This window comes from Lepidochelys olivacea, assembly GCF_965140295.1.
Source record: "Lepidochelys olivacea isolate rLepOli2 genome assembly, chromosome: 13".
In the NCBI taxonomy this organism is placed as follows: domain Eukaryota; kingdom Metazoa; phylum Chordata; order Testudines; family Cheloniidae; genus Lepidochelys; species Lepidochelys olivacea.
The window spans coordinates 35,873,432-35,887,898 of NC_140423.1; the positions used below are offsets into that span (position 1 = coordinate 35,873,432).

Consider the following 14,467-nt stretch of genomic DNA (forward strand, 5'->3'; position numbering starts at 1 on the left):
TAGGCACTAACATAAAATATACAGTGACCAGAGGTAGGGTGCACCTGCTCTTCACACTTCACTCAATGAGGCTCAAACTGCTTCTGTGGAGGAGCCACTAGAAAGAGCAAAGTTGCTTGCTGTGTTATTGCGGAATGCAGGTGCTCAGTAACTCTGATAGTGAGTTCATAAATTCAGCATCTGAATCCCCTAAATCAGTGGCTCTCAAGCTTGTCCGTTCCATATCCCCTCTCATCTAGCAGGGATCTCCCTGCCATTGAACAATACGTGTACATCAGTCTGCTCATTGTGACCACCTGAAACATGTTTGTGACCCTCATGTTGAGAATCCCTGGACTCTGAGAACTTCTGAATAAGTGCAACCCACTCATTCCCAGGACAGGGCCTCTGGATACCAAGAGGACTCTGTAGAACATGGAAGGGGTGCAAGGTCATGACTGAAGTCTATGATTTGCTAGGGCCTGTTTGGTGAGCAGACCACTTGTCCTCACCCCCAACTACCTCATGATTGCAAAGCCCTCCTAGTTAAAGCAGGGTTCCCCTACAGTGGGGCTGAGGACAAAGTGTTAAATTTAGGAAAATTAGGAAATTCACAAACACAACATTGGTCTTAAGGTGAAGTTAATATTGAAAATATAATATAAAGGGAGAAAAAAACAAGAACTTTTTAATCACTATTATAACTATTATTTACTATTTTTTTCATTTTTCAGGTACAATTTAAAGACACAGAATGGAGCAAGAGAACCTCCCTACCACAGTGACAGAATTTGTCCTCTTGGGCCTCACCCAAACTGCTGAGGTGCAGTGATTCCTCTTTGTCATCTTCTTAATAGTTTATCTGACAACGTGACTGGGAAACTTCACCATTATCACCACTGTGATCGCCAGCCACCAGCTCCACACCCCATGTACTTCCTGCTGGCCAGCTTGCCTTTCCTAGATGTCAGATACTCATCAGTTAATGCTCCCAAATTGCTGTTGGGTCTCCTCTCCCAGTGCAGAACCATCTTGTTCAACGAGTGCACCCTCCAGATGTTCTTCTTCCACTTCATCGCTGGTGCGATGGTTGGAGTCCTCATGGTGATGGCTGCTGTTCGATATGTGGCCATCTATAAACCACTGCGTTACTTGATTATCATGAACCATGGTGTCTGCATGGGGCTGGTGGCAAGGGCTTGGCTGGGTAGATTGGCTCACTCTGCTGTTCAGATTGGACTGATCCTCCAGTTGCCATTCTGTGGTCCAAACATCCTGAACAATTTCTACCGTCATGTCCCTCAAATCATCAAACTGGCCTGCATGGACACCTACTTGGTTGATGGGTTTCAGAGTAGCAGCCGTGTTAGTCTGTGTCCGCAAAAAGAAAAGAGGTACTTGTGGCACCTTAGAGACTAACAAATTTATTTGAGCATGAGCTTTTGTGAGCTACAGCTCACTTCATCTGATGCATGCAGTGGAAAATACAGTAGGGGAATTTTATATATACAGAGAACATGGGTAACGAGAGTGATCAGCGGTAAGGTGAGGTATTACCAGCAGGAGAGAAAAAAAACTTTTGTAGTGATAATCAACGTGGGCCATTTCCAGCAATTGACAAGAATGTGTGAAGAACAGTAGGGGGAAAAAGAAACATGGGGAAATAGTTCTACTTGGCTGAGTTGCTGATGGTCTCTAATGGCAGAGGGCTTGTCAAAATAATATTTATCCTCCTGCTTATTTCCTACACTGTCATCTTACTAAAGATAAGAACAAACGTCACAAGAAGGGAAGCACAAGGCTCTGTCCATCTGCGGAGCCCAGGTCATGGTTGTGAGCTTAATATTCATATCTTGCATCTTCATCTATGCTTGGCCCCAGCTGTCGGCCCCCACCTTGCAGGGTCCTAGAGCCTAAGCTGCTGCCTGAGCCCAGACATCCATATGGCAATTTAACTGCTTGTGCGCCCGAGCCCAGTGAGCTCACATCAGCTGGCTTGGGTCAGTGGCAGGTTTTTAATTGCAGTGCAGACATACTATAAGAGGTAACCAGAAGCAAAGACTGAAAACTAAGGGCCAGGTCCTGAGCTTGTGTAAACTGACACAGTTCAACTGATTCCAGAGTAGTTAGGGCTATTTATGCCAACTACGGATCTGGTTCTTCGATTTCAGTGGAACTACAATGATTTAAAACACCTGGGGATCTGTCCCATTGACTTCCACAGACCTGTGGTTGATTTTCTCCCACTCGGGATCCACTCTGTTACACAGTTTCAGATCCATAATCTTTGCCTGTCATTCTGAAAGAAAGTCAAAAGTTCTTAACCCATCTCCACTTCTGTCATGGTTCCTTCCTCACTCTGAACTCTAGGGTACAGATGTGGGGACCTGCATGAAAACCTCCTAAGCTTCCTTTTACCAGCTTAGGTTAAAACTTCCCCAAGGTACAAACTATTTTACCCTTTGCCCTTGAACTTCCACTGCCACCACCAAACTTTATCTGGGTTCCTGAGAAAACGTTGTCTGGAAACGTCTTTCCCCCCAAAATCCTCCCAACTCCTACACCCCACTTCCTGGGGAAGATTTGGTAAAAATCCTCACCAATTTGCATAGGTGACCACAGACCCAAACCCTTGGATCTGAGAACAATAAAAAAAAATTCAGTTCTTCAAAAGAAACACTTTAATAGAAGAAACCTGGCAAGGTCCTTGATCATTTTCCATTCATCACAGTTCAGAATGGGCTTTATTTGCACAGGAGCTGAGGTCTCATTGACTTCAGTAGGAGATTTACTTCTCAAATATTGCTGTAAATTAGAACCAAGGGTTTGATCAGAGTCTGGAGAATAAGGAAACAAATAAATCACCTGTGGCAGCATAACCTTTCCATTCTGATGGGAACAGGTCCACAGCCGAGCTCCTCCCCTTGCTGCTTTTGGCATAGGTCCATGTTGTGCCCTGCTGAAGCATTTTATGTAGAGGAACAAGGATTATGAAACGTCCTATAACTTCCTCCTAACATCATTTCCCTACGGAGTTGGCAGTGTAGACTGTGTCTTTGAAAAAAACACAAGATAATCACTCCTACTCTTCTGGGGCTGTTTGGCAGTCAGAGATTCCTTTTGTTTGTCTTTAAGATTCACTTCTACTATATCTGTGCTTGCTTCATCCCAAACATTTACGGTCACATATCACTGATGTATTTCATATTGTCAGAGAGTTACAGAGTTTAAGGACAAAAGGGACCTCTAGATTATCTCATCCAACCGCCTCTGTCTCACGTTGTGTTGGGTTTCGTTACACAGGCCCACAGAGTATATTAGCCAGGCATCAAATGAATATAAAAGAGAACTTTTACTTGGCGGGCCCTGTGCTGAACCACTGAAATGGAGGCACCTCTGGGATGCAGAATATATAACGTCATGCAACACTGTTCAACGGATGATTAAGACAGGAAGGAAAGAACACCTTGTGCAAATAGAAACTGTCCATATGTGTGTGTGATGGAGACAATTATAGCTCATGCAATGACTACATAGCCATTCAATAATGATAGTTATATAGGAAGTAAAGGATAAAGGGTTGAGGAAATGGAATCAGAAACACAAGAGACCTATAGGTCTAGTCTTGTAAAAATTACTTAGAAAGACAAGGTAGGTGAGGTAATATCTTTTATTGTTGGTGAGAGAGACAGAAATTGGTCCAGGAAAAGATATTACCTCATCCGCTTTGTGGCTCTAGTATCCTGAGACCCAGGCGGCTACAACAGCACTGCATACAAGAATGGCTTAAGCAGTTAGGGGAAGTAGAAGGCCGTCTAGCTTGAAGAGGAGCAGTTACTCAATGACTTGGCATAAGGAAGTAAACTATCAGTGACCTTAAGTCACAAAACATTACAAGGCTCTGTTTATTGTTTTGTCATTATCACAAGTGTTGCAAACAGCAGATAGGTAACCACACAGGAATGCACCCTGCTCAGTGTGTGTGTGTACGTCTGTCACCCCGTGCTAAAGGGAATGAGCCATGTTCAGTGCACCTGTGTACATGCCACTGCTGCCTCACTGACTTGTCAATGACCACAGGTGGTCGGGAAAGATCTTTCAGTTCATCCAAAAGCTATAACAGCCACCAGAAACAGCGCCCCCTTCCACTGTGATGGTTCATTGTGGGTCGGCACCAACTCCGAGGGGAGAGTGCCGCGTACTGAGCCACCCTATCTACCCCTGCAGCACAGGGCCCCTGAGAGCCACGCTGGAGCACTGTGGTAAGAAGCAATTCTGACGGGAACAGGTCCACAGCTGAGCTCCTCCCCTTGGTCCTTTTGGCACAGGTCCATGTTGTGCCCTGCTGAAGCACAAGGGGTCAGCATGGACCAAGAGACAACAGCGCCCCCGAAATGAAACCTCACCCAGCTCCTTGCAGCCTGGAGCTGCTCTGGAGCACTGGGTTTATTACTGACCCACAGAGGAGAATGTCCCTTAATGAGTCCTCCATCCTGTTCCCTTCAAATACAGCGACCCCTATTGCTGAACTGGGACATTGGGAGTCCAACAACCTGAGAACAGCCTACAGAGCCCTACAGGCCCATCCCTGTATTTTAGCACCCCCTAGTTCTACACTGGGGTCATTGTTAGCCACACAGACTAATGGGGAAGAGTGCCCCAAACTGAGCACTCCACCCCACTCTCAGTAGCACAGCCTCAGCCCCCTATGGCCATGCTGGAGTAATGGGGTCAGAACTGTTTAAGAAATGAGAGTGCTCCCAGATGAGCCCATCACCCCACTCCCTGAAGCACACTACCCCCTAGCACTGCTCAGCTTCCACATATATAGAGTTTATTCTAATGTTCCTGGGAACTAGTCCTGATTCTGGTTCCGCTGCAAACTTACTGTATGAAAGCGAATAGTCCCACTGACTTCTATGGGCTTTGTATCTGGTCCTCAAGGAGGGAAATGGGCCCGTTGGTAAGAGCAGTAGAGTCTGAGAGTGAGGACTCCTGGGTTCTGTTCCTGGCTCTGGGACGTGAGTGGGGTATAATGTTTAGAGTAGTGGGGACTGGGAATCAGATCTGTTGGGTTTTAATCATGGCTCTGAGACAGGAGTGGGGCGCACAATCTGAACATCAGGGAACTGGAGTCATAAGCCTTGGGTGTTGTTACTGACTCTGCCCCTGACTCTTTGTGTTGTGTTGCCTTGGACAAATCATTCCTCTTTCCAGACAAAATAGTGTCACACAATTTACCACACTTAGTAAATCTTATTACAATTTTCATCTAGAAAACACACATGATGATGACTATGATGATTGATGATGATGACACCACCTCCTCTGAAATGATTGTGCTAGTATATTTTGTTTTGTTGCACTTTGATGCAGAATTGTTCTTCCTCTGAGGAATATTATAAGAAATTTCCTTCAGGGACTAGGTCCCAGAAGCCAATGAATGAAATAAAAACACCTGTGTTTCCTTCAACACATATTGCACTTGTAGCTAGGAGACAGAACTACTCTTCTTAAACAAGGTAGGTTATAAATGAATGACTTAAGCCCCTAACCATTCTCCCACTGAAATCCATGGGTGTTGTGCCGCAGTCTACAATGGGAGCAAGATCATGTCATTGGTTTCTTCATCTGAATTTTCCAGACATGGGCAGAGAATCTTAATGTGTGTCTGAGCACATGAGTTTTGTCTGTGTTCGTATCTATCTATCTATCTATCTATCTATCTATCTAGTCAAATCCATCTGGCAGTCTAGCTATTCGTCTCTGAATCTACCATTCAGAATTCAACTAGTTTAATAATCATGAATCAGGTCATGAGTTTGTCTTCAGTGGTGTTATGCTAATTTACACAAGGCGAAGTTCTGGTCCTATAATTCCGTAGCGCCCACCATGGTGATAGATAAGCACCAAACATGGTCATCATCATGCCATGATTGTACTTACTATTTTTGTTGTTGTGTTATTGTTGGGGTTTCTTGCTTCTCCCTCATCTCGTCCATACTCCCCTCTGTTCCTCAACTGTCATCATCATTGACTGAGTCTGAGTGGAAAAGTTGTTTCTTGAAGTGGGTCTTGTATATGGATCTGAATACAATTGAGGCTGGGAAGATTCAGCCTGATCTCTTCTAATAAGAGAGTCCACTCCCAGAATACGACCATAGCGCATGCTGTGCATCTGCTGCCCAAGAGTTAAATGGTGTCTCTTTTAGCTGAATTTTTCTCAAACCTTCCTCCACAAAATTTATGCTTCTTTAATTGCTTTCATGTTCTCCTGTGTACTAATGGAGAGTCCAGATGCCTTGAAGAACTCAGAAAATATCACTAAACTGCCAGCAACAAGCAGCTATACAGACCTTATTCCTAATGATGAGTACATTTCTCCATTTATTTAGAGCCACTCCAAATGTCAGCCAACAAATAAAGAAAGAAATACAAATCCCTTCTGAAAAAATAGTTTAATCAATATTGATGTTTTCCATGAGAAAATGTTGATGTCAGTTTTCAATTTTCCATTCGATTTCATGTGGACTCTTCTGAATCAAATTTAAGGTTTTCGCTATTTCAACTTTTCATATCAATTCAGGATGACAACAATTATTGGAATATTGGAATTTCCCAAGAGACGGAAATTCCATTTTCCAGCCAGCTCCGCACGTACCGCAAAGGTCATGCTGAGGAAAGTACTCACAAACTTCAATAGAGGTTCCCCAAAGTAGGTCTTAAGAGAGGCTGAAGAATTTCCACCTCTTCTCCAGGTCTCCCTATTTAGAGAACATAATTCTTTTTGTTTTAAGTTGTTCTAGGTAGTGCACTGTGCACAGTGCACCGCTACAGTATGCTTTGGTTGTTGGATTTAATTTTCTCTATTTCATTGACTGTGTGCGAGTGTGTTCAATTTCCAGGAGAATGGTTCTGTGGTTATGCTAGAGTTTCACGTATCAGGAATGATGACTCGTTCTGTAAACCCAGTCTCTTCATCCCTATCATGACCCCTATCATTCCCAGTTTCCCGCTTAGTAGCTCACTATTATTTGACACATTGCTTTGAGAGCCACATATTGAAGGTGGTAAGGATATGCAAAATACAATAATTGTTATTGCTCATTTTTATTTCAACTCTGTCATTTCACTGTCATGCCTTTTATTAGGAAGTTCCTTGTCAACAAATAACCTAGAAGTAAAACTTCTCTGGAAATCATCTCTTCATACATTATAGGACCTTCCTTCTAAAATTCTTTGTAGCAAGGTGATTGGACAAAGATCCTCCACTGTTGTAAAGCAGTATAGCTCTTTTTATACCCACGGAGCGGTTAACATTTACACCAGCAAAGGGTTTGGCCCTAGCTCTTATTTTGAATATTGAGAGAAACCAATGCATTACAAATGTTGTGATGGTAATGGCAGGAATGATTTAAGTTGTTCTCTAATATTTAAGGAAGAATAACTTTTAATAGTACACAAAAGTTCAAAATCCCCCATTGTTTCACCATTTATTGCACTTCTCATTCTTTAAAGTGCTTCAATCATGTTGGACTCAGCAGCATCAGTTTACTCATGTGAGTAGTCCTCACGTATGTGAATTGTAATTGCAGTGGGAATACTTGCATTCGTATCACAATTCTCGTGATTAAGATCTGAATGAGATCAGAATTTGCCCTCATTTGAGAAATCTTATTTGATAAACGTGGCTGTAGAAAGAAAGAAAGAAAGAAAGAAAGAAAGAAAGAAAGAAAGAAAGAAAGAAAGAAAGAAAGAAAGAAAGAAAGAAAGAAAGCTCCCTTTTTGAATTTTCATGTAGACAGAAAAGAAATGTGTTCGAAGAGGAAGAACAGAACCCCTGCTATTGGAGACTGGTATTCCTCCATTGCTGGTATAAACTGATATAGCTCCTTTAGAGTAAATTTATCAGATCCCCATGTGTTGTAAAACAGTTGTATTTGCACTGGTGTCAAAGTGGTCATTGTGATGCGTTGCCCCCCCGCCCCCTAGGTGCCACCTGATGTACTGGGGTAACATTCAGCCCACCTGTTCCACAAGCCTGGGGTTCCTTACATTGTCCTGCTGAGCCAGGCCCTCATCCTCCTCCAGCACAAATGAAGGCAGGGACACATCCAGCTGTGGAAAGAAACAGACACTGAAATCAGAACTGCATGGGAAGGCTTCAGCTAGGGAATTGCCCAGCACTCAAGAGAGAGTTGGTGGAATCTCCATCCTTAGAGGTGTTTAAGGCCTGGTTTTACAAAGTCTTCGCTGTGATGATTTAGTTGGTGTTGCTCCTGCTTTGAGCAGGGGGTTGGACTCGATGACCTCCTGAGGTCTCTTCCAACCCCCATCTTCTATGATTCTATGATTAGCCAGCAAATAAAACAAAAACACAATATAAGCTTAATATACTAAAGAAACTCGTTACAAATAGTAATTTCTCACCCTAAATGTTGATTTAGGCAGATTTCAGACGTTCTTGAAAGCATGCTGCTCTTGCTTGCAGCTTAAAACTCCAGGTATTTCTTTCACAGGTCAGACACCTTCTCAACCTGGGCTCAGCCCTTATCCCCCCTTTATCTTTGTTCCTTAGGTGTTTCCAGCAGTCATCCTGGGCGGGGATTCAGTGAAGAACGAACCCTAATTATCTCACTCCCCTGACTTAAATAAGATTTACATATGGCAGGAATCCATTATTATTTTTCAGTGTTATTCCTACACCCCTCAGTGGAAAAATACTGGTGTTTTATCATGGAAACCAGAACCTTGTGACTTGAACACATGACCGTGCACTGTCAAAGCAGCCATAGGTCACAGGCAGTTTGTAGCTTCCCTGGAAAGCTTCTCAGGAAGGTGGGAGATTAGCATCTTTAAAGACCTATTGTTCTTCCTAATGGTCCACTGACTTGTTCCCAGTTAGCCAGCCAGAATGATTGCATTCTGTCTAGTGGGCATTCCCCAGATACAAACACTTTTGTAGTACAGATGTATAGTCAATATTGCTAACTTTAGATACAGCAATGATACTTGCATACAAATAAGCTAATCATATTCAGTAGATCATAACCTCTCCAATGATACCTCACATAAGCTATTTTGCATAAAATACATTAGGATTATGACACAATCATATCATATTATTACTATCAAAAATATGGGAAGCAGTGTCACAGTCATATCTCCAGGTGATCTACAAAGTCATAGCTTGATTGATATCAATACAGCTATACCAGTTTATACTCAATGATGATTGGGCCCAGTTACATCTTTATATACAGAACTGCAGCAAGTTTTTGTCTGACGCGTCCAAAACATGTAGGAAACCAGTAAGAATTGTATGATTCACATTCACATATATGGTATTCTTCAGATTCAGCTCCAGTGTCTCTCTCTCTTTGTCACCCTTGCAGATGACATATTCTGAGAGAGAGCCTGATGAGAACCAGACCATTTCTGATGTGTTCATCCTGGTGGGGTTTTCGTACCTTACCAGACTCCAAATCCTTCTGTTTCTGGTGTTTCTGGTCATCTACCTGGTCACCCTGGTGGGGAACCTGCTCATTATCCTCCTTATAAAGCTAAATCCCTCACTTCACACCCCCATGTATTTCTTCCTGCTCAACCTGTCCTTCTTGGAAATCTGCTACACAAGCAGTGTGGTCCCTCAGCTGCTGGCTCACCTCCTGGTGGAGCAAAAGACCCTCTCCATTGCAGGCTGCGCTGCCCAGATGTACATATTCACCATCATGGGCCTCACGGAATGCTGCCTTCTAGCAGCCATGGCGTATGATCGCTACATAGCTATATGCAACCCCCTGCACTACAGAACCATCATGAGTGGCCAGGTGTGCGCACAGCTCGTGGGTGCTTCATGGACCATTGGCATCTTGGTGGAAGCAGCTCAAACCACGTGGATCTTCAGCCTTCCCTTCTGTGGCTCCAACCGCATCCACCACTTCTTCTGCGACATCCCACCAGTGATAAAGATGGCATGCACAGACACATCCAAAAACCAAATTGTGGTCTTGGCTCTGTCCGTGCTGTTTATCCTGAGCCCTTTCCTGCTGATAATCCTGTCCTACATCTGCATTATCTCCACCATCCTCAAACTGCCGTCGGCAGAGGGAAGGCGTAAAGCCTTCTCCACCTGCTCCTCCCACCTCATGGTGGTGACTTTGTTCTATGGAACAGCCCTTTTCACCTACCTGAGGCCCAAGTCGATCTCCACCCCGGAGGGTGATCAAATGATTTCCCTCATGTACACAGTTATCACCCCAGTGTTGAACCCCATAATATACACTCTGAGGAACAAAGAGGTGAAGGGAGCCTTTAGAAAAATAATAGGGAAGAGCATCTCTTCACACAACCAGATAAATTAAAGAATGAAAAGCAGAGTCAATCAAAATGGGGGGACTAAGGGCAATTCATAAACATTTTGTTGAATTTCTCCCGATGACCCCCCACTTTTTTAATTGGAATTTTTCCATTTGAAAAACTTTGACCTGTTCTAAACCTGTTGGGAAAATAGGAAGAGAAACTTTTCTTAAATGAAATAAATAAATAAATATTTATTTCTTCAAACTTTTGATAGCCAGAACCTTTTGACCAGATCTAAAGATCATTGAAAAATCAAATGATAATCTTTAATCAAAGTAGTGTCCTGATTTTACATCTTCAAAATTTGAAATGTCAAAGAAAAAAAAAACTTAACATAAAAAACATTTCATAAAATGTTCATCTTGGTTAGTTGGAATTTAACAATTTTCACCAAAATTTTAATTGTTGAATAATTCCAACCAGCTCTATAGAAAAGTCCATTTAGGCTTCCCCTTTTCCTGCTCTGGAAGTCCAGTGCAGAATTTTAGGTTTTGGGTCGGGCTGTGGTTTTTCGGCAGTCGAATGCATTTCCCCAGTGCTCCCTCTTGGCCTAATTTAAAATAACATTCCTCGGCACTTATGCATGGCTTCCTATGACACTGATAGATTTTTCAATGCCCAACCTGATCAGATCACACAACAACTCTGGGAGATGGCTCTTGACTTCCATAGCATTTTTTACTAGCAGATCAGATTGTACGATTATGGTGTATAGCATAGATTCATCAATTTTAAGGTAATAAGGGACCATTTGATTATCTAGTCTGATATCAGCAATTTCAAGGGATGTCCAACATGGCTTATTTTGCCTCGTGCAGGAGCACGCTCTGTGGGGATGGGCATGCACTGTCCAGTGATGGACAGGAGCTCTAAGCCCGGAACTCTAAGAAGCATCTATTGAGCTTGAAACTGAGATTTTTTTCAAATGCTCATAACTTGGCCAAGTCTGGGTGTTGTTCCCTATACCAGCAAAAGGTGCATCCCTGACACCAGGGTGACCCCCCCCCTCATATTTAATTTATTTGCTTCAATGCCTACCGGTGCTAGAGTGTCCGGAAAGAGAATTATTCCTCTTTGTTAACACAGGGGAACCAATGTATTTTCCCGTAATCTCTTTCTTGGAAATGACTGAACCTTTTTTGGGAGAACCCTTAAGAAAATTTTCTACTGAGGCAGACACCCAACACGAAAACTATCAGCCCAAATGGTTAAAGTTTTAGGAAGTTATAAGGAATTAAAAATGGGGTCTTGTAATCAAAGTGTTGGATAACATCATTTATAGGGTTTTCTCCCATTGCCACCTCTTATATATCTTGTCTGGCTGGAGTCTATCTAGATTCATAGATTCTAAGGCCAGACAGAGCCACAGTGATAATCTAGTCTGACCTCCGGTATAACATGGGCCATAGAACTTCCTCAAAATAATTCCTAAAGCATAACTTTTAGTAAAAACATCCAGTATTGCCTGGAGCCAACACATACCTCAATAATTTTTTCCAGTGGTTAATTGACCTCACCATTAAAAATGTACAATTTATTTCCAGTCTGAATTTGCCTAGATTCAACTTCCAGCTATTTGGTAGACAAGCCCCAAGTATGTTCAAGTAACATCATCTTCCCCATGTCTTCTTTATTTATTTATTATTTGTTCTGTGTTTAATTGAGCAATAGATCATAAACTGCTCAGAGAACTATTTTGTTCCCTTATGTTTGCTATAAATTTTCACGTATGGCTAAGGTGCAATAATGTAGACAAAAGAAAGAAAGAAAGAAAGAAAGAAAGAAAGAAAGAAAGAAAGAAAGAAAGAAAGAAAGAAAGAAAGAAAGAAAGAAAGAAAGAAAGAAAGAAAGATGTTTGTAATTGACAATAAAATAGTTCAAGTAGTTCTGTCTGTAAGGAAAGATTTTTATGACCCAAAGGCAGTTAAATTGTTCTGTAAATAAAAAGTAACTTGATCAAGTACAATTATTTATTGTTTGTCTCTTCAGGACCAACACAAAATATTTGGCAGTCTAGAAAACAAATTAACAACATAAGCAAGCAGCATAGCATTTAAGGCCAGAAGGGACCATGAAATCATCTAGCCTGACCTCCAAGTATGTCACTTGCTACCAACACCACCCAGCGCCCTCACACCCATGCAACAATTTAAATTAAACAAATTATTTTTGCCATTCCTTTGGACCTGAGGGAGAGAGCCTGATGTTCCAAGAAACTTATTCAAGTAATAGATGGTTTTAAGGGTCAAATCTGATATTTTCAAAGCCAGATAAGGGATTTGAACAATCAAATGGAAGCTCAGTGCCCAGGTTGCCTAAGGATGCAAATAAGCACCTTGTAGGATTTTCAAAGCACCTAAGCGGAGCTAGGACCAGATTTTTAAATGTATTCGAATATACAGAAAGGTTTTTAGAGAGGTGGGATTTAGTCACCCGAATGATTTTGAAAAATCCTATTAATAGTCTAACTGCATTTTAAGTGCCTAAGGGCCCTAATTTTTAAAGGTATGTCGGTGCGTAATGATCACATAGGTGCCTAGAGGGATTTTCAACAGTGCCTGGCTCTCATTTAGTTGAAAGAATGTGGTGTCTAACCTGCTTAGGAACCTTTCTAAATCCCATTAGGTTTGCATCTACATCTGTAAGCACCTAAATACTTTTAAAAAACTGGTCTTTAGGGTCTGACCCAGTACTCACTATAGTCAATAGAAAGACACCTGTTGAGCACTGGATTTGGTTCTTAAGTGATGCATTGCGGTGGCCATCTGCATTTGAGGGAGTTTTAGCTCAAGGGAGCACAATGTTAGGAGTCCAGCTATGGTGCCATAATGTATTGTGTAGACGCTACACAGAAGATACCACAGCAATGGACGGGGTTCTTCTGACAGTGTCATAACTCCAACCCCCTGAGGAATGGTAACGAGGTTGATGGAAGAATGTTCCCCCTTCTCCAACTGCCAGGTTCTCCCCTCTGCATCCTTTCCTTCCTCTACCTGAGGCAGGGGGGAGCTCTACGGGGGAGTCTTTTCAGCTCTTTTGGGTCTATTCCAGGGTATGCCGTGTGGGGTTCTTTCATCCCCCACCCACAGAAACTACACTGTGTGTGGGGTGGGGGCTGGATGGCGCCACAGATCCACCGACTCACAGGTCCTCACACAATTCACAGCTCCGTGGGTGTTCCCTTTATTTTCCCTCCTTCCTTTCCATCAGGGGCTTGGGGTTGGTCCCTGCCCTCTCCCAGACACTTAGGGCTTCCTGTCCCCCAAGCTCGTCCAATGGGGCCTGGGTCTCTTCCTCTGGGGGTCAGCTAACAAGGACCTCTGCCGGGCCTTACTCTCTGGTCAAGGACCCTGGGGTGAACATCCGGACCATAACTTCCCTTTCCCTTCTCCACCTCTGTTGTCTAGGGGTTTTCTGCTCGGGGATTTCTACACCGTCTTCAGGGGTTCTCCCCTTTTTCTTTTCTTGGGCTTTCTCCCTCTGCCCACCTTCCTTCCTGGGAAGGGGTCCCAGTCCGTACCCACCACCACTGGATAATGTAGGCCTTTTACTACCTCGACCCGTTGCCAGTTTGCCACTTATGCCTGCCCCGAACCTCATAGGGCAGCTGGGCAATAGGGTAGCCTCCTATCCCTCTGGATGCATTCTACATCAATCTTTGCACTGGGGATCCACCAGTGTGGCCTCAACAGCTTCCTTTGTACCAGACAGCAGGCCAAGGCCGAGTCCACCAGGCCTTGCTGAGGTTTCCTCCTCACCATTACTGGAATGGTGGCCAGCTTCTGCCCCTTTCCCTGCCCTCCAGGATTTTCAAAGCCACAAAATTCCACCCACAATCCATGTGCAGGCAGCCCCCTTCTTGTGTCCCGGTCGTCCGCACCGCCAGCAGACCACCGGTCTGAACCCCGTGGGAGCCCCTCAGGTGTCCTCCCATTTATTCTGCAGGCCCTTCCCAGATGGGGTTTCTATGGGCCTTCTCCCTGTCTCCACTTCTTTCCTCTGCCATCCCTCCTTCCTGGAAAGTCCACCTCTGTGTACTCCTCCGTAAGCTTTACAGCTGCCTTGACCGTATTCGCTTGGTGCCGCCTCACCCACAGCTTTATGTTCTTGGGGAGACCCTATTAAA

At 43.4% G+C, this 14,467-nt stretch overlaps 1 protein-coding gene and 1 pseudogene across 2 annotated transcripts; both read left to right on the forward strand.

Moving 5' to 3' along the window:
* Positions 1-733: 733 nt before the first annotated feature.
* On the forward strand, positions 734-1,896 carry LOC311529469 (olfactory receptor 4D1-like; annotated as a pseudogene). Its single transcript has 2 exons — positions 734-1,317; positions 1,647-1,896. The product of its transcript is annotated as an olfactory receptor 4D1-like (transcript).
* A 7,478-nt stretch (positions 1,897-9,374) lies between these two features.
* On the forward strand, positions 9,375-10,343 carry LOC311529746 (olfactory receptor 10A4-like; the record flags this gene model as incomplete). The annotated part of the gene is made up of 1 exon (XM_084645944.1): positions 9,375-10,343. The coding sequence occupies one exon, from the start codon at positions 9,375-9,377 to the stop codon at positions 10,341-10,343; it is 969 nt and encodes a 322-aa protein (XP_084502070.1).
* Positions 10,344-14,467: the final 4,124 nt, after the last annotated feature.